This window comes from Pelobates fuscus, chromosome 13, assembly GCF_036172605.1.
Source record: "Pelobates fuscus isolate aPelFus1 chromosome 13, aPelFus1.pri, whole genome shotgun sequence".
In the NCBI taxonomy this organism is placed as follows: Eukaryota; Metazoa; Chordata; class Amphibia; order Anura; family Pelobatidae; genus Pelobates; species Pelobates fuscus.
In genome coordinates, this window is record NC_086329.1 from 80,710,809 (window position 1) to 80,737,587 (window position 26,779).

Consider the following 26,779-nt stretch of genomic DNA (forward strand, 5'->3'; position numbering starts at 1 on the left):
GAGCTGAAGCCGGCTTTGGTGCTCGAAAGAAGCCGTCCACGGTGAGTGCTTTCGCTTGCCGTTGTGACAGTAGGGCTACCAGCAGGCGCCTCAGGAGGTGCGGCAGTTCAGCCTGTGGGGTATTCTCCGGGATGCCCCGTATCTTAATATTATAAGCCCGGCGTGCATCCTCTAACGCCGAGAATCGTTGTTCATGTTCGGCGTTCTTTCTCTGCAGACCGAGAACCTCCTGTTGTAGTGAGGCGAGTTGGTCCGAGCAGACCTTGGAGGCAGTCTCTACTGTTCACATGCGGCCTGTCAGGCCGAGTATGTCGGTGCGGAGTGAGGCAACATCCGCATGGATGTGCTCTTGGAGGTCCGCGAGAAGCTCCTTCAGTACTTCTGTCGTTACTGGTGAGGAATCCGCCTTTTGGATGGCTGGGGTAGATTTCGGCATGGGTGTAATGTTTGCCGCGTCGTCTCCTGAGGAGAAGTCATCGGATAAGTCGGAATAGTTTTCCGGGTAGGCGGCCATCTTGGGCCTAGAGGCCACGCGCGTCTGTTGCAGGAGATCCGCGATGTTAGGTCCCTGCCATGGGTTTTCGGGTTTTAATTTCTTACCCTTGCGCCCCATCTTGTTGTGTTGTCACACCTGGACCTCGAGAGGAACCCAAAACGGGTGCAATTGGCTGGAAATAATGATTTTCGCCCCGAAAATGCGGGAGCTCTCTAATCATGTGACTGTTTAGCTCGGCTGCTTGGCTCCGCCCCTCGTCGTCCCATGTATTCTGCCCAATTTTCCAATTACTTTCATTAGTTCCTGGCCTTATCTAAGGTCTAGGATAGCCTTATCCCATGCATGGTTAAACTCACTCACTGTCTTAATATCTACCACTTCATATGGAAGGCTACTCCATGTATCCAATACCTTATCTTAATAATGTTTATTATAACATAATAATATGTTCAATCACGTATAAATATATAAATGAATAAGGAATATTAGCTTTTATCCATTTTTAATGTTATATAGTAGATCTCTTTCTGGTACTCCAATTGTGGAGAACTTTTTTCACATGGTCTTTTGTGGTATTACTGTTTGGGTTAGGCTCTAAGTTAGGGATCCCTTTTTCACAATAGTTTTTGTTTCCTTTTCTATTAGACCTTGTTTTTAAAAAATGTTCTTTGAGGAGCCACATAAACACGTACAGACAACAATCAACTGCATACATATCTGTAACCACAACATGTGGATACACACACTCATCACTAACATGCATGAACTGTGCAGTCACACACGACTCCACTGAAGTCACTCACAAAAATGTATTATGGCAGCGCGAAAATACAGGCTGTGCCTTTTCTAAGATGCCTGATGGACAGACAAAAGTGACTACATACTAACAAGCTTAGTTAGTGTTTGTGTGCCACATGCAGTAACCACATATGGACACACAGACACCTCTCCATAATAAGAAATAACATTAGTTTTTGGTTTTTTTTAAATTAAATATATCAGATCCAACTCAATAAAAAATGCAAACATTAACAATTTTTTTAATACATGCCTCACAATTAACTCCCTAAAATCAAGTTTCAAACTCGCACAAACTCTCAAGTACAAAAAAACAAAAAACAAAACAGATCTTTTGCAGTGAATCCCAGCCATCTTGGTATCACTGTACATCAAACAGAAATCTGCACATTTAGTGCACTCGATCCTGTGACAAAACGCCTACACTCTGACCCCACACGATGTACGTACAAATGATAGAGGACAATACAGGCTCTAATCTTGCATCCAGATATATGCCAGCTTGCTGATCTCTCTAACAATGGCACAAAGAAAGCTGCTACCTCTCCGTGTCAGCAGAACCAGCTGCCATGATGCCAGGGTTTCCCAGATAGTTCTACAAATTGTTACCATTGTTTTTATCAGGATAATACTCCGGGGGGCGAGAGAAAGGACCAGTCTATATAAAGTACAGATCAGTGGCCTTTCTCTAATACCTGCCATATAAAGTTATATGCAACATGCTGTAGTGATGGCCTATTATTTTATTGACCAATAAGGTAAGTACCTGTCCTTCAATCTGCTTGTAGTCCCTCTCCAGTTTAGATTAAATTGTCTTATTCGAGGGCACTAGCAAATATATGCTTATTTTATAAATAGAACTCACAGGTTTGATATAGTTACATAGGCTGAAAAGAGCCTATGAGCCTTCCTAAGACACATCTGCGTATCATTGTAGTTATTTACATGTTACATTTTTAATTTATTATATTGCTCATTCCCATGGCTTCCAAAATGTTGGTGGTTTTTTTTGTTTTTGTTTTTATGTATTCACAAGTTTATTGAGTTCCAAAATATAAAGCAGCATTTTGCAAAAATATACAATAAATCCTTTGTGATGTATATTAAGACATTAGCCCACGGTATGTTTCATAGTAGAGTACTATGTCTATAGGGCATCTCCAATTTACAGCAGAGTCAGATATGTGTGAATTTTAGCTAAGCTAGACCTTGATTTAATAGATTTGGATAACATTATACAATTACTTAATATTTTGAAAGATATTTTAATTTTTTTTTTTTTAAATATATTTATTATTGGTAATTTAATATTTTGAAGAGGTTGTCCAAAAATATTAAATCATTTAAAAAGGTTATTCATAAATATTATATTGAGTCTATAATACTAGGACAGAAGGGAGATTAGCTTACATCACTGAAGAAGTTATTTTTCTGACTCCTTGATATTCAACATCACATCAGATAATTAGTAATAGTTGCCTGTGAGGCTAAATATGACTGACTAATAAAGTATTTATCCCAGAAAGCAGCAAACTAAACGTATGACTAGCAAAAATGAACAAATGGAAAAATTGTGACAATCAAATACTTTAGTAGTGTTTTTTTTAGTTTATTCAATTTAATCACAGTTGTCACAATACCCTAATGATAAGTCATCATGTACTGTTGAAGAGTTGAGTTAGCTTTCATGTTAGGGTACATGTCTAGCCTTGTTGTCAAAAAGTTAAAGGGCATGTCTATCCAAATGTTGCCAACTCCCCAAATAAAGAATTTGGACATAACACTATTTCCTGTTTCATATCCCTTTAAAGGAGACGCAGATAGCAGTGGAAAGAAACAGGTCTTGCAATGTATACCCTGATGGGAGGTGGCCTGCTCTGTGCAGTGTCTGGATTGGTTCTCCTCATAGTTGCCACAGCGACTGACTTTTGGATGCAATATCGTTATTCGGGAAACTTAAGCAACCAAGGGCTGTGGAGATTCTGCGTGGCTGGGAAATGCCACCCCCATACAATCACTGTTGGTAAGACAATATCAGATGACAGAATATATATCAAACAAACATAGCAAAAGTCTATTATAAATGAAAAATAAATAAAAAAAACAACCCAAAACAGTGAACTAAACCAAGATAGACCAACCATACTGCTTGAACAGCAAAATATAAAATAAAATTATACATAGCTAAAGTTATTACAATCGGTAAAAATCCTGGATAAAATGGAGTAGAGGTCCGTATACAGAGCGCTGAGTAAATCAAATTAGGGGCCGTATACAGAATGTCCTTGGTAAATCATATTAGGGGCAGTATACAGAATGTCCTTGGTAAATCATATTAGGGGCAGTATGCAGAATGTCCTTGGTAAATCATATTAGGGGCAGTATACAGAATGTCCTTGGTAAATCATATTAGGGGCAGTATGCAGAATGTCTTTGGTGATTCATATTAGGGGCAGTATACAGAATGTCTTTGGTGATTCATATTAGGGGCAGTATACAGAATGTCTTTGGTGATTCATATTAGGGGCAGTATGCAGAATGTCTTTGGTGAATCATATTAGGGGCAGTATACAGAATGTCCTTGGTAAATCATATTAGGGGCAGTATACAGAATGTCTTTGTTAAATCATATTAGGGGCAGTATACAGAATGTCCTTGGTAAATCATATTAGGGGCAGTATGCAGAATGTCTTTGTTAAATCATATTAGGGGCAGTATACAGAATGTCTTTGGTGAATCATATTAGGGGCAGTATACAGAATGTCCTTGGTAAATTATATTAGGGGCAGTATACAGAATGTATTTGTTAAATCATATTAGGGGCAGTATGCAGAATGTCTTTGGTGAATCAAATTAGGGGCAGTATACAGAATGTCCTTGGTAAATCAAATTAGGGGCAGTATACAGAATGTCTTTGGTGAATCATATTAGGGGCCGTATACAGAATGTCCTCGGTGAATCAAATTAGGGGCAGTATACAGAATGTCCTTGGTAAATCAAATTAGGGGCAGTATACAGAATGTCCTTGGTAAATCATATTAGGGGCAGTATAGAGAATATCCTTGGTAAATCATATTAGGGGCAGTATACAGAATGTCCTTGGTAAATCATATTAGGGGCAGTATACAGAATGTCTTTGTTAAATCATATTAGGGGCAGTATACAGAATGTCTTTGGTAAATCATATTAGGGGCAGTATACAGAATGTCTTTGGTAAATCATATTAGGGGCAGTATACAGAATGTCTTTGGTAAATCATATTAGGGGCAGTATGCAGAATGTCTTTGTTAAATCATATTAGGGGCAGTATACAGAATGTCTTTGGTGAATCAAATTAGGGGCAGTGTACAGAATGTCCTTGGTAAATCATATTAGGGGCAGTATACAGTGTCTTTGGTGAATCATATTAGGGGCAGTATACAGTGCCCTGGGTAAATCTGATTAGAAAGCAGAATACAGAGAATCTTGGCTAATTCCAATAAAGCAATAATATAGTTAAAGTCCTGAGTAAATAAGATTAGGGGAAGGATACTGAGGGTCCAAGGTTATTAACAGTAAACTTCAGCAAAGATAGAGAGGCTAAACCACGGCAGCAAATGGTCCCATAAAGCTCTTATAAGGCTCTAAACACAAGCCAGAGTGCTATAAAAAAGATATAGAAAGCTTTTTGAGGGTTGGAGATTAAATATCTGAAATGAGGAGAGATAAAGATCATATTGAGGGAGTTTCCCATCTCTTATAGTCACCTCCCTGGCCCTCTTTACATCAGATTAGAGTACAGTTTAGTGAGCATCCCAGGTGAATTACATTAGATGGCAGCATGCAGACTCCAAGGTCTCAGATGTCAAGCAATAGATTTTCTGTCATCTCAGTAATTTTACAGGCCTGAGCCTGTAAGAAAAGTTCCCATTTTTTATAAGAAAATCAATTCAGTGTAGATACAAATAATGAAATCAGATATGGAAATAAAGTGTAAAATAACATGAGAAGAACATAAGCTGTATAGTGATTAGTGCATTAGCAGGTAGAAGGTAGTTAGGAGAACCCACTAATCATACATGTTTGGTTTTGTTTTTTGTTTTAGCATTTTGGGATGCCACCCGGGCATTCATGCTGCTATCCATCCTATCATGCTTTGCGGGCATTATTTTGGGCCTGACAGCTTTTTCCAGTGGAGCCAAATCTGCTAGAACTCGTTCTGCTGGGGTCACTTTGCTGGTGGCAGGTAGGAAACACACAAGTCAAGAATGACAGAATGACTTGATTGTTTATATGTTGGTTGTTTATATCTTGCTAATAACACTCAGGTTTATATCTAGTGATGGTTGATATCAGTAACATGCCTGCCAATCTACCCTGAAAGAGAGGGGTCTGCATAAAGTAGCAGGTACGCCCGTGAAAGTGTAGTAGAAAGAAGGGGTTATACCTTTGTGTATTCTCAAAGGTGGATGAAATCTTGGTGGAAGTTGAATATATAAAAAAGAATACAGCAAAATCTAGTACAGTGTATTCTGTAAATATAAACATAGAAGAAGAAGTGCACTTATCAAGTGTAGTGCTCGAGTAGCGTTACTTTGTTGCATCTGGGCAGTATAATCCCTGCCTGAGGATAACTGGTCTCTTCTTCAATAAGGTGTGTGATGTCTTAAGGATGTAAGTTGACTCAAAATGGTGTATTCCCCACCAAAGGGCCTTGTGGGCTTATATGCAGATGCCGTGGTGGTTTATATAGATAAAAACAAAAAAAATATATATAGTGCTTACTGCTAAAAAAAAACCAACATAAATAAAAAATATTGGAAGGGTTCTCACAAGGGAAGAGCATAGCAGGTATGGTTTTTCCTCACGAAAGGAATGTGTATCCAGGCTCCAGTAGAAAAGATCAGGGTAAGTCCAGGAAATAAATTAATATAGACAACTATTTTATTTAGCAAATTAGTGTATAACGTAGTAAAAGCAATACAGGCGAGTAAAAAACACAGTGCGTTTCGCCTATACGAAATGAACAACCTATACTTTGTATAGGCGAAACGCGTGAAGTGTTATAGGGCATTATTTGCACAGAATACTTTGAATGGAAAAGAAAAAGAGGCAAACTACTAGGGCAGGACTTTTAGTAATGTTAGTGGCATCACTGCCAATGCTCTCTAGAACCGTACCAATGTTGGGAGGTATGCTGATAATACTCATACACACTACACATGCTAGTTTGAAACAGTTGAGCTTACAGTAATATGTAGTGTGCGTCCGTATGTTACAAAGCTCCATAGCAATAAAACTTACAGAAATGTGAGTGCGAGTATATCACAGAGCACCACAACAGTAAATCTCAGAGCAATTTGTGATGCAATAAATGTATGGTGCCTATTATATAGCTTTACATGAATTGGTCACTTGGATTTGTTAACCTGGGGCTTGTGACTGAAACTTTGTATCAGTCCTGCCTAACATGTGATTTATCGTGTGGTGCAAGATTTGAGCTTCAGAATCATTTCCTTTCTCGTTCTAGTAGTGTTTTGTTCGAATGAATTATCTGACTCAATCTCTTGCCTGGGGTGAGAGATTGGAACACATTACTTTGACGTGTTTCAGTCTTACAATATAATTTGAACAGTTTCTGCCAAAACACACATTTATATGTTCAGCTGGGCAGTTAATGAAATGAAAGAGATCTTTCACATAGCTATTTAAATGTGTGTAGTATGTGCAAGTTATATGCCTCTACTATTCTTAAGGTGAGAACAAGCCTTGTTCAGCTTTGTTAAAAGAGTCTCTAAGGGCATTATAATACTTTCATCTCACTGAAATGGTTATGGTGCCTGGAGTAGCCTAGCAGCTTCCCATTGTTCAGCAGTAAACCGCGTAGCATATAAGCCTGAGCCGCGATGGCCAGTAATGATAGGCTAATAATATCAGCTGAGAGCTCTCTGAGCCTATTGCTGGTGCCCTCTACTAGTATGGATTGGTATGTCTAATGCTAAATTATTTTACTATTAACCATACCTTCTGAGGCGGGGGGGGGGGGGTGGGGGGGGGACACGGATGGCCTGGGGATTCAGTGTAAAGTTAATTAAGATCAGTTAGACACTGAAAAGTGTGAAGGTGCTGGGTAATCCAGACACCATGGCCACTTCAATTAAATTGGTTGCTGTGCTTATTGTTTTTTTTTTTTTTTAAATATAACAACCAAGTAAGCATTTTAATGCAGAACAATTTTATTATCTTTAATATGCTGATAACTCTGAAATTATAACATGCAGCATAACCAATATTTCATATATGAGGAAAATAATAGAGAATAAAAAAAGAACTCACTTCTTGTTCAAACTTGCAAGTAACAGATAAACTACCTGTGAAAAAGGATAGCGTGAGAGCCTCTGATCGGTTATCCTATTGAGATCTTATCACTTGTGTAACTCAAAGTATGCGCAATGCTATATTATGAAAATATAAACAGTTTAATGCATAAACTTAAAAAAACGCTAAAATGCTAAAATTACTGAACTTTTACTTTTACTTTTTACTGCAGTTCACATATTGATAGTCACAAATACGTCTGATTTCTGACCCAAAAGACTAGTACTACTGGCAATTTATTGAGGCCAATGACATAGATACTTTACATATAATTAATACACATATCTAGTTTGGCCAGGTTTGGAACCAGTGACAAATACTGAAATAATCTTTATCACATATACCCAGTTTGGCCAGGTTTATAGACAAGTAACAGTTTACTAGGCATTAAAACAAATGTCCTATTCAGCCAAGTTTAGAGACCAATGACAATTATATAAAATGTACTAGCTATAGATATTGTTTTTTCCAGGTTTAGAAACTAGTGACTAAGGGAGGGCAGGTACGTACAAATAGACCCGTTTGATAACCATTTGTAAAACATTTCTGTGTCTAGGTTTCTTTGCTCTGCTGGCTCTGTCTGTCTACACCGGAGTGACGGTGAATTTCTTTGGGAAGCGTTATGCAGATTGGCGGTTTTCCTGGTCTTATATCCTGGGTTGGATCGGGATCATCCTCACTGTATCAGCAGGTGAATTTCAGCAGGGCAAATTGTACTATTTGAAACAATGTAATTATTAGCACAATGTATTTGCATATGGTACTCTATGTAAAAGGAAATATTGAAGTTTGTTACTTGATGACAGAGCAGTATTGACGCACATTTTAATTAGATTCGAACCAGGAGAAAAATACCTTAAAGGTGTCCTGGGGTAAACTGGGATTTAGAATAAACAAGGTGTAATAATCCCATATCTGAACACATCTTAAAGGGGAACTGTCATATCCAATTATTCTTAGGTATGTTGTTTACTTATCTCCGGTACTTTAAAATATGTATTTAATAAGTGTGAAAATAAAATTAAATATAGAAATCAACATCTAACTATCCTGCAACTGGCTGCAGCCATCTTGGACTTTATTGGCCAATCATTACAAGTGCTGTATTTTGCACCTAGCAGTCAGTATAGAGAAAGCATACAGAGAAGAGAAGATATACAAACAATGTTTTGAGAGTTTTTGAGAACTCAGAATTCAATTTCATATTTAAGGCCAAAACAGTCAACCTGGAAAAATTCTCCAAGTTAGCTGCACTTGCAGATCGGCTACTTTTATAATAAATTTGACATTCACTTTAAATTCCAAACAAGTCTCACTTTAGTGAATAACCCTGTAAATCGTTAACATAAATGTAAAAAAAAAGGGTGATAGGTGGTTTTCTTTTTTTTTTTCCGTCAAGGTATAATTTCCTTAGAAGTAACAGTTCCCTTATAAAAAACTTTACAAATGCTACACTGTCCCTTTTAAACTCCATTACCCCACCAAACCATAAGTGTGACACAATGTGGGAATGGAGTTATTTGGGGCGCACATTTGCATTTATTTAAATTTTTACCTTGAAGAATGCATTGAGATTTTTGTTTTTATAGGTATTATAGACAGCATATACTATTCCAACCCCAATATAGTGACTTTTTTGAATTTTGTGGTCTATTTTCCTGTTATAAACCTCAAATGAAAATTGTTACTGGACAACATCTTGCACCCATGTCTTATATCTATTTCATATATTTAAGTGAACTTACTATATTAACATCTACCACTTCTGTTGCAAGGCAGTTCTATGTGTCCACTGACCATTCAGTATTTTACAACCTCGTGCCTATTCAGTGCATGTTTACATTCCCTCATTGTACTTACCATTGCTATTAGTGGATTCTGATTCCTGTGCACAACATTCTTTTAATGCAATATTGATGCTTAGCAATTACACTGAACACAATTATAAACGCTTTTGTTTTTGCCCCCATTATTCATGAGCTGAACTCAAAGATCTAAGATTTTTTCTATGTACACAAAAGGCCTATTTCTCTCAAATATTGTTCACAAATCTGTCTAAATCTGTGTTAGTGAGGACTTCTTCTTTGTCATACAGATGTGGCATATTAAGATTCTGATTAGACAGCATGAATATTGCACAGGTTTGCCTTAGGCTGGCCACAATAAAAGGCCACTCTAAAAAGTGCAGTTTTACTGTATTGCGCATAGAGTTGATCATCAGGTTGTTGATTGTGGCCTGTGGAATGTTGTTCCACTACTATGCAATGGCTGTGATAGGTTGCTGAACATTGGCAGGACCTGGAACATGCTGTCGTATACGCCGATCCAGAGTATCCCAAACATGCTCAATAGGTGACATGTCCGGTGAGTATGATGGCCATGCAGGAACTGGGATGATTTCAGCTTCCAGGAATTGTGTACAGATCCTTGCAATATGGGGCCATGCATTATCATGCTGGTGATGGTCGTGGATGAATGGCACAATAATGGGCCTCAGGATCTCGTCATGGTATCAATAAAATGCACCTGTGTTCATTGTCCATAACATACGCCTGCCCATACCATAACCCCACCACCACCATGGGCCACTTGATCCACAACGTTGACATCAGCAAACCGCTCACCCACACAACACCATACATGCTGTCTGCTATCTGCCCTGTACAGTGAAAACCAAGATTCATCCGTGAAGAGAACACCTCTCCAAAGTGTCAGACACCATCGAATGTGACCATTTGCCCACTCAAGTCAGTTCCGACCACAAGCATGCAGATGAGCTTCCCTGTGATCGTTTCTGACAGTTTGTGCAGACATTCTTTGGTTATGCAAACCGATTGTTGCGTCTCAGACGATCTTGGAGGTGAAAATGCTGGGCTGGTGTGGTTGTGAGGCCGGTTGGATGTACTGCCAAATTCTCTGAAACGCCTTTGGAGACGGCTTATGGTAGAGAAATGAACATTTAATTCACGGCAACAGGTCTGGTGGACATTCCTGCAGTCAGCATGCCAATTGCACGCTCCCTCAAAACTTACGACATCTGTGGCATTGTGCTGTGTGATAAAACTGCACATTTTAGGGTGGCCAGCCTAAGGCACACCTGTGCAATAATCATGTTGTCTAATCAGCATCTTGATATGCCACACCTGTGAGGTGGATGGATTATCTCGGCAAAGAAGAAATGCTCACTAACACAGATTTAGACAGATTTGTGAACAATATTTGAGAGCAATAGGCCTTTTGTGTACAAAGAAAAGGTCCTTAAACAAAAGTATTGCGTTTATAATTTTGTTCAGTGTATATTTAATTTCTCGTATTGTAATAAGCCCTCTACTTCTGCTGGAAAATTATTCCATGTACCCTTCACAGTCCATTCAATGGTGGTGTAAACCTATTCTAATCCCCTGTATGTTTTATTTTACTGTATAAATCTCTACCACTTCTGCTGGAAAGTGAATCCATGTGCCCACTATCCTTTCAGTAGATTATAGATTTATACCTATCCCCTTGCATCAAAAAATATCTTACTCTATTAACCTTCATTATTTATGATGTAAGGAGATTCCATGTATCTATTGTGTTACAGCCATTCACCCAACCCAGATATACTTTCCAAGTGTCCACTGCCATCTCTGCTGAAAGGAGATTCCATGTACTGACAACTCAATTGTAGAGCTGTATTACTTTCCCACATTACAGTTAACCTTTTTACTGTCTAGTTTCAAACAATGACTACTCTGACAGCTTATTAAAGGTAACATTGATTCTGTTACAGAATACTCATTGTGTGAATTGCCAGGTGATTACACTTACATTACTTGACTACTTGGTGGGAAACTGGCAGTTTATCTAGTCTAGAACATCCTTAATTCACTTTGGCTGTATGCCATGTATAGAGAATAGGGGTAAAAAAATAAATTCAGTTGGCTAAAAACTTTTCTCAGCCAATAAATGGAAACAGTCATCATTAAGTTTAATTGTATTATTAAAACTAATGATGGCAGACCCATTCAATTCCAGTTCCCACACATGAGCCATGCCACCTGTTTAAAGAGGTCCAAGTGTGATGACATTTTATTGTGTTAATTTTGAAAAAAGTGGGTGGTACTAACATGTTTTTTTATCCCTCTATGACCAGGTATTTTCCATATCTGTGCCTTTACAAGAAATGGCTCCCAAGATGTGAGCAATGTGTCCAGTGGATGACCTAGAAAGTGTTCCAACTCTTGCCCCGTCTTTTGGAATTTCATCCTCATCTTCTTTATAGTTTATTCTACTCCAGCTGATAAACAATGATCGTCACTGCCAAAAAAAAGACCTCTATTTATAATGTATAGTCACTCATGGAACCAGTATTCAATATCTGTTAGAACTTTTATATTGTTACAGATGTTATAGTGTTTACTTTAAGAACCACTGTTGCTTTTATATGGCTGTATAGACCAGCGGTGTCCAAAGGGATGATCTACTCTCTTGGACTGTCACATGGAAACTGCTGTTCAGGGCAGGAATTAGAAAAGTTGGGATCTCATATCCAAGAAAACAGGTGTATTAATAAAAAATATATCTGGGATCCTTTTCTTAGATTACCATGTGGATAAATATACCCATTGAATGAATGCGTCTGTTGAGTGATTTACTGAAGGTTCTGAAACTTTAAGGCTTCCTTAATTCAGTTAAAATGGACTGGAAATTGATTTACTTACCTAGCAGAAATCTGGAGGTTCATGTATAATCATTTCAGGGCACACAATTTAAACTTGCCCACTAGCCATTGGCGAGTAGAATTCTGCCCTTTTAATTGTGCCATAGACCCCATTTGTGTATCTTAATGGTTGTTGTTTGAATGCAGTTTATTGCAACAAAAGCAGCACTACTGATACCTGGTGCAGTCATGGCTGTGGTTAATATTGGGAATTAGGCATCTACATTTTATCAGAAGAGGTGAATATGATCTCATGATTATCACCTGCTGCTTTCTCAGTAAGTTTTATGCATGACCTGTAGCATAAAAGTTAAAATGTTGAGCCCCAATCATGAAATCTCTCTCTACCCTACTCAAACTAAAACTCTTCCACCAAAATCCAAAGAATCCACACATTCACCCAGAGAATTTTCACATTCCCTAGCCATTACCAGAGTTCTCTTAAATTTGGTGATCCTGCAAATACATCATTGCGTACTAATAATAACATATGCCTTGTGGACACCATATGTAAATTATCTTTGTTTGAGAATAAAACCTAAAATATTTGATTTGTCAGATTTCTGCAAAAAAAAAAAAAGCAAATATTTGCCAATTTAATAAAATAAGAAAAAGAATAAAAAACAGCATTTATTCATATAGTTGAACTATGGTTGATACAGTGTTCTAGATCATCAGCTAAAAATGCCTCATGGCAAAAAGTAACAGATTTGGTATGATGGACAGATGGACTCGTGTTAGAATTGTAGGATGGATTAAGATTTGGCCAGGAGTCAGATAACGGCATTATAGGGAATCTTTATCACTACAAAGATTTGTTCCCTGATAATCAGTCTTTGGAGGAGAATACTCCTTTTAAATATATTCATCATTACACAGCAGATATTTTAGAAGATACATTTTTCTTTTTGCAGAAGATTTACAACAGAACAGATATTGTTGAAGGTGCTGATGAATAATAATTTACAGAATTAATTTACGGAGTAGGAGGAATAGTCATGCATATGTGACCTAAAATTTTATATCAAGAACAGATACTAATATAAAATAAAGGACCCCAGATAGAAAATAAGTATTTTATAAGATGAGCTTGCACAGGGCTGAGGGCACTAGGACCATGCAAAGAGTGCTTCATTAGCACTCAGTGCCTGGTCTGCTGTCAGTGGGGTCAGCCTAATTCTGGGCATTGCCAGTGACACAAATCGAATCACTGGCAAGCCCACCCCTTTCTCAATGTCTCAAAAACTGTGTATGTGTGAGTGGCTACATCTGTATGTGTGGCTAATCATGTATGTGTTTTTGTGGATGTTGGGATGATTTGTGGAGGTTGGGATGTTAAAGGGAAACTATAGTCACCTGAACAACTTTAGCTTAATGAAGCAGTTTAGGAGCAAAAAAACATGCCCTGCAGCCTCACTGCTCAATCCTCTGCCATTTAGGAGTTAAATCCCTTTGTTTATGAACCATAGTCACACCTCCCTGTATGTGACTTGCACAGCCTTCCATAAACACTTCCTGTAAAGAGAGCCCTATTTAGGCTTTCTTTATTGCAAGTTCTGTTTAATTAAGATTTTCTTATCCCCTGCTATGTTAATAGCTTGCTAGCCCCTGCAAGAGCCTCCTGTATGTGATTAAAGTTCAATTTAGAGATTGAGATACAATTATTTAAGGTAAATTACATCTGTTTGAAAGTGAAACCAGTTTTATTTCATGCAGGCTCTGACAATCATAGCCAGGGGAGGTGTGGCTAGGGCTGCATAAACAGAAACAACGTGATTTAACTCCTAAATGACAGTGAATTGAGCAGTGAAATTGCAGGGGAATGATCTATACACTAAAACTGCTTTATTTAGCTAAAGTAATTTAGGGGACTATAGTGTTCCTTTAAGGTCAGTTAGCTAACTGCAGATATAGTCAGTAGATAGCAAGTGGTATTACCAACATTAGTGTGGTTAGAATTATGAAATCCACTACTAAATGATAGCCAAGTCTGAATAGTAATGCATTTTAAGAAAGACCTCAAAAGATAGCTTGGGAAAGATAAATGGTAGTGGAACATGATGGAAACCTACAAATATTTCAAAGGGTTTTCATAAAGTACAATGCTGCTTCTTATGTAAAAAGAGCACAGCTATACCAAAGGATCGTAGACTGACAACTGATCGTAGATTGACAACTTAGCTGGTCCCCACTAGGACCTACAGTGATGGCATCACCACCCTCAGCAAGTGAATATGATCCTGTATTGGCTGTGCATTACAGAGTCAACTGGTTTCTCCTGGTGGAGAATACCAGATATCATGTGAGTGCCGAGGTAATTTGTCAAACTGGGTTAAAATAGTTTGGTATCTTACAGTAGAACAGTACTAGGGCACAGCTGGCTGGAGTGGTAACGGTGGTGACAGTGTTCCTTTTAGACAGTCTTTTATAGATGCACAACTGTCATTAACAGGGATTGAAATGTAGGATAAAGCTTTGTATCTTTAGATACGAAATGGGAAGAAATGCAGAAATGTGTAGCTGCATAAGTGTCACCCACGTTAACCTGTATAAATAATCTCTTACAAACAAATAAATAATATAGAAAATCACAACTACATTCTATGTAAAGTAATTTGAGGGTTCTTCTGCTACCTTAAAAGTGTAGGTTAAAGAACTCAACTTTCTAATAATTAGTTAGTATTTCCAAGATATCCCCAGCAGTTAATGTTACACCTGTCAGAACCCACTCTTGGAAATACAGATTATATTACATGGTTTATTCTACACTGGGGGAGAACACGTCTTTAATGGTGAGCAGAGCTCGAAGGCTGAAATCAGATCACCTGTGACTCAGTTTCAACCAGACAGAAACAAACATTACTCATTTGGGAGAACTTCAGTCAACTTAGGTAGTTCCTGGCAGTTGGTGGCAGTCATTTGTCTTACACCTTGCCCTCAGGGTGTCTGTATTATACTTAAAATTATTGATTTCAAATCTACAGATAAATATTTTTGATGATTTATCAACTGAAACTCAAAATAATGTCCAACTTCAAAGGGTTAGAAAATGTCTCTACTACTGCATTTTATTGTAAAAAAAATGAGGGCATGTTCTATGCTTCAGTCTTCTTTGCTCAAAACTTTGGCAGCTAAAATTTACAAGAACAAATTCCAGTTTTAGCATCAGAGTTTAAAAGGTTATCCATATGCGATTTGTTGGGAATTCAAAGTTCTAATGTTAGTTTAAAAAGCCAAACTGACAGTATACAAGACATGGAGGGTTTTTTAGATGAGCTATTTTGACTCAAAATCCTAAATCATTTATAATTTCTGACATTTTACATTTAAGTAAAAATTCTCCATGTGTATAAATTATATTTTAATTATAGTTTATAACTGCAAAGATGTGTTTAGTAAATAAAAACCATTGTATAATATAAGCAGGCAGCCTCATTTGACAAATCACAAAGGATTTTTTCACTTAAAGGATCACTGTAGTGTTTTCCTGACACTATATAACCCTTAGGTCCCACCCACCCTCAGGGCCCCCCTCACGCTGGGCTTTAATCCAGCGCCGGGCTCCCTCGGCGCTGGTGACCTCTCCTCCCTCTCCGACGTCAGCTCCTGAGTGGAGCGGAATGCGCATGCACAGCCAGAGCTGCGTGCGCATTATAAACGCCCATAGGAAAGCATTTCTCAATGATTTCCTATGGACGTTCTGCACGTTGAATGCGATTTTCAGGAAGACAGCCACTAGAGGCTGGATTAACCCTGCAATGTAAACATAGCAGTTTAAAGCAGTTTCTTTGACCATTGAGCTGAAGTGGTCTGGGTGACTATAGTGGTCCTTTAAGTTTGAATGATCAAAAATGTAAAGTACATTTCAAATTTTAGGCCAAACTTCAATAAGTTCTTGATTTAGTTAAAAAAAAGGTAGGGGTTACTATAATGATCTGAACATCTAAAAAGATATAAGAATACATGATACAAAATCTCCCTTCAAAAAAATTTATATTAAACAAATGTCTCTTTTCACATCTAAATCTCGAAGAAGGTGGAATTACAAAGATTACTTAAATTGCAAAGGAAATGAATTCACTAATTTCTTTCGCCAATTCCGGGCTCGATCACAATCCAGCATTGAAAAGAAAATTCAGAATTCTCTGAAATTCTGACAGAAATGCTGCTGAAGTTATAAATGTTGAGATGAATACTTTGCTGATCTTAAAGATCTAACCTGCCGTGTATGTTTCTTTAAGCAGGTTCAGATCTAGCTTTTTGGGAATACTGTACATGTAAATGTTGTAAGTGTAACGTATTAATCATTTTTTCTGCGGTTCATCAAGTTACATTTTATTTTGAAGTCCCTAGACGTTTGATTGTACCATTTATATGTTGATAACTCTTTTCCAGAATACTGGCGATTGCTTAAGTTTTACAGTTTGCCATACATAGAAGGCTGTATTTTAATGGACAAATATTGGCAAATGTGTTGCCAAAAAGTGTTGATAGTGATGGCAATGGCATCGTTAACAGCTTCGCTTTAAATAGCACCATGAAAAATTGTGTTTCATAATGTTATGGATAAATAATATCTTGGCTGTATGATACATTAATCATAGAAATTCTAGCAAGATGAGCATTTTTTTTCTACTTGTATGTCTAGACAAGAATTTAATCTCTTTAAACAATGTCTGCATGTTATTTTTGGAAAACAGAATATTCAGGGATATAATAGTTAATATGTGGGGTAACAGCTTTTTTTGATCCAAGGTGAAAGCTATCTGCCATTTTGAAATCTAGAAGGATGTTTCCTTCATTGTGGCATAATTGTAAATTCCTTCAAGGCTTATGCCTTTTTTTGGATTAACAGCGGTAAAACAGTTTTTCCGACTTTATTATGATGACGTAATATAAAAATGTGGAGAGAATATTATTCGCCAATGGGATCTCAAAACGGAAACTGAGACACTTAAGAAATGAATGGAAACTTCACAATACTCAATTCATGGGGAGCCATTTTCTGAAAGATTTTTTCTTTACCTCGTGCTTGAATCCACATTCTAAAATGTTATAGCTACAGCAGATGAAATAACCAATCATGTTAAAATAAGGCAGTTCCAAAATGGGAGCATGAGACGTCCCGAGATGGTGCTTGCTACCTGTGTGCCTTGTGGGAAGTAGATATGTTCATTGATGAGTTAGATATTGCAAGTATATGCTTCTGCATATATAATTCATGATAAAAGGAGGAGGGTGAGAGACATGATATTACCTACACAAATTGAAATCAAGAGATCGAGATTTTGAGAATTAGTGTAGAAACTGAACTGGCTGGGATCTAGTCTTATGTGCTTTCTGTACATAGCTCATAAATATCCTCTTATGAATATATTATCACTTAGTAATTATCTTATTGCGTGTGTATTATGTAACAGTTCATCATATTTTTCAAATGCCCAACTATAATAGAATCCAATAAGAAGCAACTGGAAGAAAAAATAGAAAAAGTGTAAAGGAGTAGTGCAAGCAATCCCCGTTAGTCTATGGTAGACCTTAACACAGTGTATTACTGGTAAAACATGCGCACATCAAGAACTCCTACCAAAATGTGATGTATTTGGTCATGGATGCCATTTTGTTTCAAATAAAAGTTCGGAGAGATTTGTCCAAATTCTTTGCCCACAGATCATGAAATTCTGACAAATAATTTGTAAACATTTCTTCAACAACTACTACGAATGTATTTAAAGCTAGTAGGATTTGCTAAATTTATTTAAGAATACAAATTAGAAATTCCTTGGAAATGATATGTAAATAAGACTATCATTAGAGTGAAAAGTGCCACTGGAAATCAGATGAGAAGTTGAGTTTAATAGGTGAATTATAAGAGGACTTGTATAGTATAAAACGTGTTGTCCTACGCTGTCTTCATCCAGAGGCATAACTAGAAACCACGGGGCCCCGGTGCAAAAATTGCCCTGGACCCCCACATTGGTATACACCCCCATACATCTACTTCTCCTCTCCCCCCCCATACATTCACCACCCTTTCCACACACACATGCAGACAAACAGATACACATGCAGACACACACATACATACAGACACACACATACATACACACATATGTGAAAGAATTTACCTTGATTGCAAGGTTCAAGCTTATAGGTGTCATAGCCTATATTAAAATCGGCTATCTTGGACCCAGGAAATGCTTTAAGCTTAAAACGACACTTAAGACCATGTATGTCTAGTTCCAAGATCAGAAAGCCCCCACCTGAGCTGTCTCTCCTAAATCAGTCTCTTCCTTCTCTTTCCCGGAACTTATCTGTTATATGTACATGACGTTCATCCCTATGTCTTATCTGTACTCCCTCCACTCTTTCACTCGCTTCCAACTACTGTTCTATGAGTATTTGCACGTAAGCACTTACTTTTTTTTTTTTTTTTTTTTTTATTCTTTATTTTTGTTGTGCAGGTGAGTACATAGGTTAGTCATACGCCACAACAGCGTGCATTTATACTTGAACATGAACAGGTGAAACAGTGGCATAGAGAGTTTGCACATATTTTGTTTTGAATAGCATAATGATAAGTTAGGCAGTTATGTCTGAACTATAATAAACAATTTGTTAAGTAACTCGCTTGTTTTAGTGAACAGTGGAGGGTTTGACAGCTAATTATGTCACATGACTAAAAGGTAACTTCGCTGGTGTATCTAGACTGCTAATTTTGGGGATCATAGTGTAACATTCAGGCTATGTCGCACAGGCTTAGTCTAGCTTTTTGTAAACTAAACAGTTAATTTGCAAAGTAGGCTTGAATGAAATAGGGTAAAGTTAAATACAACAAAAAATGCTAAACGTTGAACATTGCTAGATTGCTTATTTTAGAGCAGGTATAAGGTAAACACACTTTAAAGCAGTGTCTTGGTACAATACAATGCCTATAGACGTTATGCTGTAAGCGTTTAGGCTAAGAAACCTTGCTTCGTGGATAGTAGCGTTAAACCTTGTTTTTTAAATAGGCAGGTATATCCTCAAAAATATGCCTATATCATAGTGCATGCTGGGGTACATCTACTGCAGTATAGAGGGTGTCTGTTAAATAGCCAGGTATGCCCTCTGAAGTATGCCTATGCTATAGTGCGTGCTAGACAGAGTGTGGGTACAACATTCTTAACTATGTGCAGTCTTAGCTAGTACACTATTATAGAGCAGTTTAGGCACTTGAGTAGTGATTATGTATCATGGGAGTTCGTTTGGGGGCATAAAGGGCTGAGTGCCAGTGGCTACTATGCCTCACATTAAGTTCAAGTCCCCGTCGCATCAGCCGATGCCTCTTCGTGATGAGTGTGTGCCCGTTGGGATGGTCGTTGCAGCTGTTCAAAGGGTCCTGGCGAGTTGTAGTAAGGTAGGCTCTGCTCTGTATGCTTTTGGGACGAGGTTCTCCTCTATGTGGGTTGCTGTGGGGCGTTACGCCCGTTTCTCTTTCTGGCATTCAGCTTCCCTGTCTCTCGATCTGCAGCGCGGCCGGAACTGTGAGTGTTCAAGCGTGGGGTTGCGCCCTGCTGGGCAATGGCCGTTAGGGACGCTGATGTACTGGCGGGCCTCACATGTTGGTGAGGTCCCCTCCGGTGTGTGCGGGCTTTAGTGTTGGTGCCCAGGCTACCTGGTTTCATTTCCCTCTGTGTTGGTCTCCTGCTCCACCGGGGGACCTCTCTGGAGATCTGAGGGGGGTTCCCGCCTAATTGGCGCCATAGTGCCGGGCGGATCCACGCCGCCACCTCTGTGATCGCCATCTTGTAGGACCGTCTCTGGGCCTGAAGCCTCATCCACAGGCTTGCGCAGATCTGCTCGTAGAAGTCTCTTGTGTGCATAGGAGGCTTGATTAGAGGACGTTTTTTGGCAGGCTGTGTCAGTGCCACCCTCCGGTGTGGGCCTATGCATGCCCGTGTTGCTTTGGGTGTTGTCGTTGGGTCAGACAGTGACTTGGGGGTGATCGTCCCCAGCGAGGACCGAGATATCCCCCGCCGGTCCAGAGGGGGGGGCAGCAGGGTCGTGTCGGGTTCACGCTTGTGAGCAGCTCCCATGCCGGGGGATCGGCTGTCTCCCCCAGGCCTCAGGCTCCGCTCCATTATAGGCCGCACGGTCGGAGTGAGTCGTCCCGCCTCGCTTTGGTGCCGGATCGGTATCATTCTGTTACGCATGTCGTCGCGAGTAGATCTCCGGCCACCATGAGTTGCTAGCGTTAAGGGGTCGATCTGTGGTAGCATGTTTGTGCTCTTTACTGCAGGAGCTCTTGAAGTGTGCGACCGGCCATCTTGGCTGTCAGGCCCCGCCCCAAGCACTTACTTTTTAATGTATAAAAACACAACTGACATAATAAAGGTCAGAGGCTTATTTTGATAACCAACACGCGTCTGATGTCTAATTCACACTTCTCCAAGTGCACTTGAAAAAAACAATTTGGGTACCCATTAATACATACAGACACACACACACACAGAGACACATACACACACATACATAGAGAGACACACACACACACACACACAGAGAAACATACATACAGACACACATGCAAAATGTTTTAGTCACCCACTTGTTTCCTACCTTTAAGATGCAGAAGGGAGACTTTCCCTGGGGTACAGTGGTGGCTCAGGCTGATGGGAGTCAGAGTTCCAAACTCTGACTCCCTCTCCTTCCTCCCACATGGCTCTCTCTGATAGCTGGGAGGAGTGACTGGGGCAGTCACAGCTTCCTCCCAGCATCTGATGTCATCACAGGGGGCCCTAACAGCATGGGCCACCCGATGGACCCCTTCAACGTGGCCCCGGTGGTTACATTGTGCGGACCTGGGCCGCAGCACATTGTGGCAGGCACCCGGTCGCAGGGGTCCACAGGGCGGCCGGGCCCCCTGGAGTGATGGGCCCAGTCACAGCTGCAACCCCTGAAACCGCGGTAGTTCCGCCAGTGTCTTCATCATTGATTAGTATTGCAGAGTTCTTTGTGAGTTCTTGTGGGTATCAGGAACCACATATAAATGTTTCAGATACTTTTTGTATAGTTAGTCAAGTGAGTAAATGCTTAAAGGTTTCCAAATGATATATCGAGTAGCCTATATGTATATACCAATAGGTAGGATAATATGTCTGCCTTCATAAACATAACAAAAACGATGACATTTGATATGTCTTGCTTCAAATGTACATTTTCTTTGCATTAATATTGAATGGGGGGGGGGGGGTGGTGTAGACAATCTTTAAGGAATCAATGAACCTTTTAGTAATTTGGAGATAATCTGTGTTGTTCACTTGAATTATTCTCGTGTGAATTGTGAGGAATTTAAAGTGAATTTCACATTTTGCACCAAAACTTTGGAACTGGAAAAATTCTCCAAGTCAGCTATATTTAGTTAGGTTTTGTTAGCCTAAAATCTGATCGTCTTTGAATTCCAGTTACCCTTTTGTGAACAGCCCTGACAGGTTTATTCACTAAGCTTCAAATACCCTCATTCTGAAATAATAAAAATAACTAGTTGCCATTTTATGATTGCAAAATATCAGATTTCAGCCTGTCCATTTGCAACCAAAAAGCTGAATCCAAATTATGGTAATGCTTAACCAACCACTCACATATAATGATTCTTAGATAAAAAAAAATGTCAACTACCAGCCTGCAATTTCAGGTCAACCAAATATGCACAATTCAGATGACTCTTGACTTGCCAGCCTCCTGCCCACAGACTATGGGCCCTGCAGGGAAACCTGTAAAAGACTACCGAACTTGACCGACTGTTAGCACTGATTTCCCTTGAATTATTTCTGGCATAGGACCATGTACACGGTCGGTCAAAACAATGACTTGCAGGAAATTCCTGAACCGATCTGGGTGATTTTTTGATATGTTGTTCACCCAGCTCGGGGCTATCAGGGGATGTTACTTTATGGGGTTTTGTTTGTTTTAAGGTACTTTTTTTGGGTTTCATAAAATTGTATGTTGTCTGTGCTTGAAGATAATTGGGTTAGATTAGTACAGTTCCTGATTCAATTATCTACCAAGCACAGAGGAGGGATTCTATTGTTTGTGTATGGGAGTGTCTCACTATATGACTCTGTTTTTATTGATTTCTTCACTTTGTGTCCCTGTGCCCAACAAGGTCCACCTGGGTGTCACCCTTGTTGGGAAACTTGCATAAAAGGCCAGTGTGCCTCCATTAAAGCTCTGTTCCTGCTTACCCTCAACATAGAGTCTCATTTCATGTGTGGAGGAAACGGCTGTATGTACCCTGGGGATTGCTATATCACTATACTCCCCTGGGATTATAATCACAAGCTCTTTTAAGAGCTGTTCCTGATACGCTCTCTGGAGTAAGAGAGGTTCACCCACTGGAAGCTGGATCTTGGTCTTGGGTCCAGGGTGGGTGGAGGACGGCGAGACCCCGGCGCAGCTGCATCACTGGAAGTGGGGTCTGCAGTATTTATGGTGTCTGGTGGAGTGCTGGAATTCCTCGGTGAGCACTAGGAGCATCGATTGGTGGAGTCGTGGTCGGAGTGTCAGACATCTGGTGGTAGCGGTGGGATGGCTGCCTAGTGCGAGGAGAAGCAGCTCGGAGACACTGTTTGTGGATTTATATTGAGGCCAACGCTAGTCCCCATACAGTGCCCCTGGCTACAGCAGTATGGAACCAGCTAGTCCCCGAACAGCGTTCCTATACGAGGAGGAGGATAACTCGGACTGGAGGGATGCAATCTGGAAAGACGTCTGGTATGAGGCCCTGGAGGGCGTACAGTGTTGGCAAGGTGAGAGTCTACCCAATGAAGAGCAGCGGCGACAGATGCGAGTGGCGCTGCGGATGCCTCTCCTGGGAGCTCAGCCCCTGGATGAGTGGGTGACAGAATTCGAGGACCTGGTATGGAAGGAGCTTTGGACGACACCTACCAGGCCCTATGGTGGTATACAGGTCGCCATACCCCCTGGATGGCTCAACATGACAGGCCCGAGGGGGAGGATTACAATGGTCCTGGCCTGTTGTGGGAGGCCTTTGCAGAACCAGAGTTTGGGAGTGATGAAGAGTCACAATTCTGGGACATTCATGATTACAGGGCAGGCATGCATGATTGGGCTGACGCCAATGAAGTGAGACGAGACCGGCCCACCCAGTAACAATGGAGTGGGGGCTGGAGCCGGACTACCAACACCTACTCCACTCAATTCAGCCCCAATATACCCTGCAGGCAGACCCAGACCTGCCACCCTACAGCTGGGAAGACCCACAGATGGCAGGTGGAGATGGGACCGAGGTCTCTCTAGTGGCCCTACAGGGATGCTGGGCAGCTGGTTGCTCTTCCCCATTACAGGGGGACAGCAACCCTGACTACAATGGTGCAGATGGGAGCATAGTCTCTGTACCAGATTTACAGGGATGCTGGTCAGCTGGCCAAGATCCCCAACCTCAGCCAGAGGTACGAGGAGTAGGGACAGTCAGTCCTACTCCCCAGCGGCAGCTTACCTTGCAGGGAGAGGAGACAACTGGTCTCTCTCCCCAGAGGCAGCCTATCCTACATGGAGTGGAGACAATCGGTCCCCCTCCCCAGTAGTAGTGTGTAGTACAGGGAGTAGGTGGTGTCATCCTTCCTCCCCAGCGGCAGAGTGGAGAGGAGACAACCGGTGTCTCTCCCCAGCGGCAGTGTATCCTACAGGGAGTGGAGACGGTCGGTCTCACTCCCAAGCAGCAGTGTGCAGCACAGGGAGCAGAAGATGTCGTCCTTCCTCCCCAGCAGCAGAGTGAGTTTCAGGGAGAGGAGATCACCGGTCTCTATCCCCAGCGGCAGTATATCCTACAGGGAGGGGAGATGGTCGGTCTCACTTTCCAGTGGAAGTGTACCTTGCAGATAGAGGAGACAACCAGTCCCTCTCTCCACCAACAGCACCCAGAGATACCGGGAGAGGAGACAACTGGTCCTTTTCCCCAACTACAGGGGGACAGCAACCCTGACCCCAATGGTGCAGATGGGACCGTGGTCTCTGTGCCAGAGCTACAGGGATGCTGGTCTGCCAGTCCAGATCCCCAACCAACACCACAGGAAGACAAGGAGGAGGAGGTAGGCGATCCCTCTCCTCCTCAACAGACTTCCAACGTGGTCATGGGGTTAGTGGAGGAGACGGCAATACCCACTGACCCCCTTCCAGCAGAAGAGCTGGCATCAGGGCAGAGCGCCGCTGGCATCTGTCCTATCTGCCCCCTTTTTTACAGGGCAAGACTACATACCTGTCACCCCAGCAGAAGCGCTGGCAACAGGGCAGAGCGCAGTTGGCCTCTGCCCTCTGCTGTTACTTGAACCAGGAGCTAGCAACTCACCCCACTACCCAGCTGCAATGATGGCTACAGGATAGAGCACCGCTGGTGTCTGCCCACCGAGTAACTACACCCGCAAGCCAGAGAGCAACAAAGGAACTGGGAGTACCAGAGGCCCACGTAGCCCTTGGGGTCATACACAACCGAGACAGACTACAGGAGTCACCAGGTCCAGTAATTGTTTGTTGTGGGTGGGTTACTCGACTAACTCAGGCACCGACTGACAGGAAGTCAGGTACCTGGTTAGTCTCCCCTTGGGAGGGAAGATATGTGGCGAAAGTAACCTTGCCACTTGTACTTGAAGGGGCTTGCTTGCCAGCCTCCTGCCCACAGACTATGGGCCCTGCAGGGAAACCTGTAAAAGACTACCGAACTTAACCGACTGTTAGCACTGATTTTCCTGGAACTGTTTTGGGCATAGGACTATGTGCACAGTCGGTCAAAACTATGACTTCCAGGAAATTCCTGAACCCCTGAACCAATCTGGGTGATTTTTGGATATGTTGTTCACCCTGATGTGTTATGTGTTTTAATGTACTTTTTTGGGTTTCATAAAATTGTATGTTTTTCTGTGATTGGAAATAATTGGGTTAGATTAGTACAGTTCCTGATTCAATTATCTCCCAAGCACAGAGGAGGGGTTCTATTGTTTTTGTATGGGAGTGACTCTGTTTTTATTGGTTTATTCACTTTGTGCCCCTGTGCCCAACAAGGTCCACCTGGGTGTCACCCTTGTTGGTAAACTTGCATTAAAAGCCAGTGTGCCTCCATTAAAGCTCTGTTCCTGCTTACCCTTAACATAGAGTCTAATCTCATGTGTGGGGGAAATGGCTGTATCTACCTGAGTATTGCTATATCACTATACTCCCCTGGGATTATAATCACAATCTTTTTTAAGAGCTGTTCTGGAGTAAGAGAGGTTCACCCACTGGAAGCTGGATCCTGGTCTTGGATCCAGGGTGGGTGGAGGACGGCGAGACCCCGGTGCAGCTGCATCGCTGGAAGTGGGGTCTGCAGTGCTTATGGTGTCTGGTGGAGTGCTGGAATTCCTCGGTGAGCACTAGTAGCATCGATTGGCATAGGCCAGGTGGTCCGTCACATCAAACACTATGCCATCCTCTCTGCAGGTGGCTTAGGTGTGTTATAATTCAACCCCAATTCTGCTCTTGATCACCTTATTCAATATTACATTCAAAACAAAACAAATTAATTAAGTTTAAATTAAAGAAATATAAATGTATGATTAACACAGTTACAAGAAAACACTGTCCAAATGAAATGCAGCAAACAGAATAAAGTGTATGTCATCAGAAATAATCCAAGGGAAAAGATAATCCATCAATCAAATAGTTTAAGTGACAGATTAAGCTGTCAATTACCTTGGCAACAGGTTCAGGAGCTTAGTTAGGCCAAATATCAAGTTTCCATGATCTAAGCAGACATTTTGAGAAGAGTAGACATTTGTATGTTGTGTTAGCAATGAAAAGGTTATTCTGGTTGGGCACCAGGTCCCGCATCACTGCTTAATAGTTTTACTTAAAGCAATTCATAGTTACATAGTTACATAGCTGAAAAGATACGTGTCCATCTAGTTCAGCCTTCCTCACATTTGTTTTTTGCTGTTGATCCAAAAGAAGGCAAAAAAACACAGTCTGAAGCACTTCTAATTTTGCAACAAACTAGGAAAAAAAATCCTTCTTGACCCTAGAATTATCCTTGGATCAAGAAGCTATTACCCTACATAAAAAATTTTATAACCTTGAATATTCTGTTTTTGCAAGTATGCATCTAGTTGCTGTTTGAACATCTGTATGGACTCTGATAAAACCACTTCTTCAGGCAGAGAATTCCACATCCTTATTGTTCTCACAGTAAAAAAACCTTTTCTTTGCCTTAGACGAAATCTTCTTTCTTCTAGTCTAAACGCATGACCTTGTGTCCTATGCAGAGTCCGGTTTGTGAATAGATTTCCACACAATATTCTTCTTTAGAACAGGTGCCCAAAACTGCACAGCATAATCAATATGTGGTCTTACCAGTGATTTATAAAGAGGCAAAATTATATTCTCATCCTGAGAAT

The 26,779-nt window shown here is 40.6% G+C and overlaps 1 protein-coding gene and 1 long non-coding RNA gene across 2 annotated transcripts in view; both read left to right on the top strand.

The window, feature by feature from the left end:
* Positions 1-26,779, top strand: part of LOC134582826 (uncharacterized) — an 859,230-nt gene that overhangs the window by 736,140 nt on the left and 96,311 nt on the right. The gene's annotated exons all lie outside the window — the stretch shown is intronic.
* On the top strand, positions 1,976-12,267 carry LOC134583366 (lens fiber membrane intrinsic protein-like). Its single transcript, XM_063440260.1, has 5 exons — positions 1,976-2,052; positions 3,106-3,317; positions 5,379-5,519; positions 8,208-8,342; positions 11,787-12,267. Exons 2-5 carry the CDS (start codon positions 3,143-3,145, stop codon positions 11,852-11,854), a joined length of 519 nt encoding a protein of 172 aa, XP_063296330.1. The 5' UTR covers positions 1,976-2,052; positions 3,106-3,142; the 3' UTR covers positions 11,855-12,267.

Bases quoted from the DNA above. Each gene is read 5' to 3' on its own strand.
- LOC134583366 (XM_063440260.1), top strand. From the start codon at position 3,143: ATGTATACCCTGATGGGAGGTGGCCTGCTCTGTGCAGTGTCTGGATTG. The intron at 5,520-8,207 runs GTAGGAAACACA...TTCTGTGTCTAG, and splicing joins GGTCACTTTGCTGGTGGCAG to GTTTCTTTGCTCTGCTGGCT. The intron at 8,343-11,786 runs GTGAATTTCAGC...CTCTATGACCAG, and splicing joins CATCCTCACTGTATCAGCAG to GTATTTTCCATATCTGTGCC.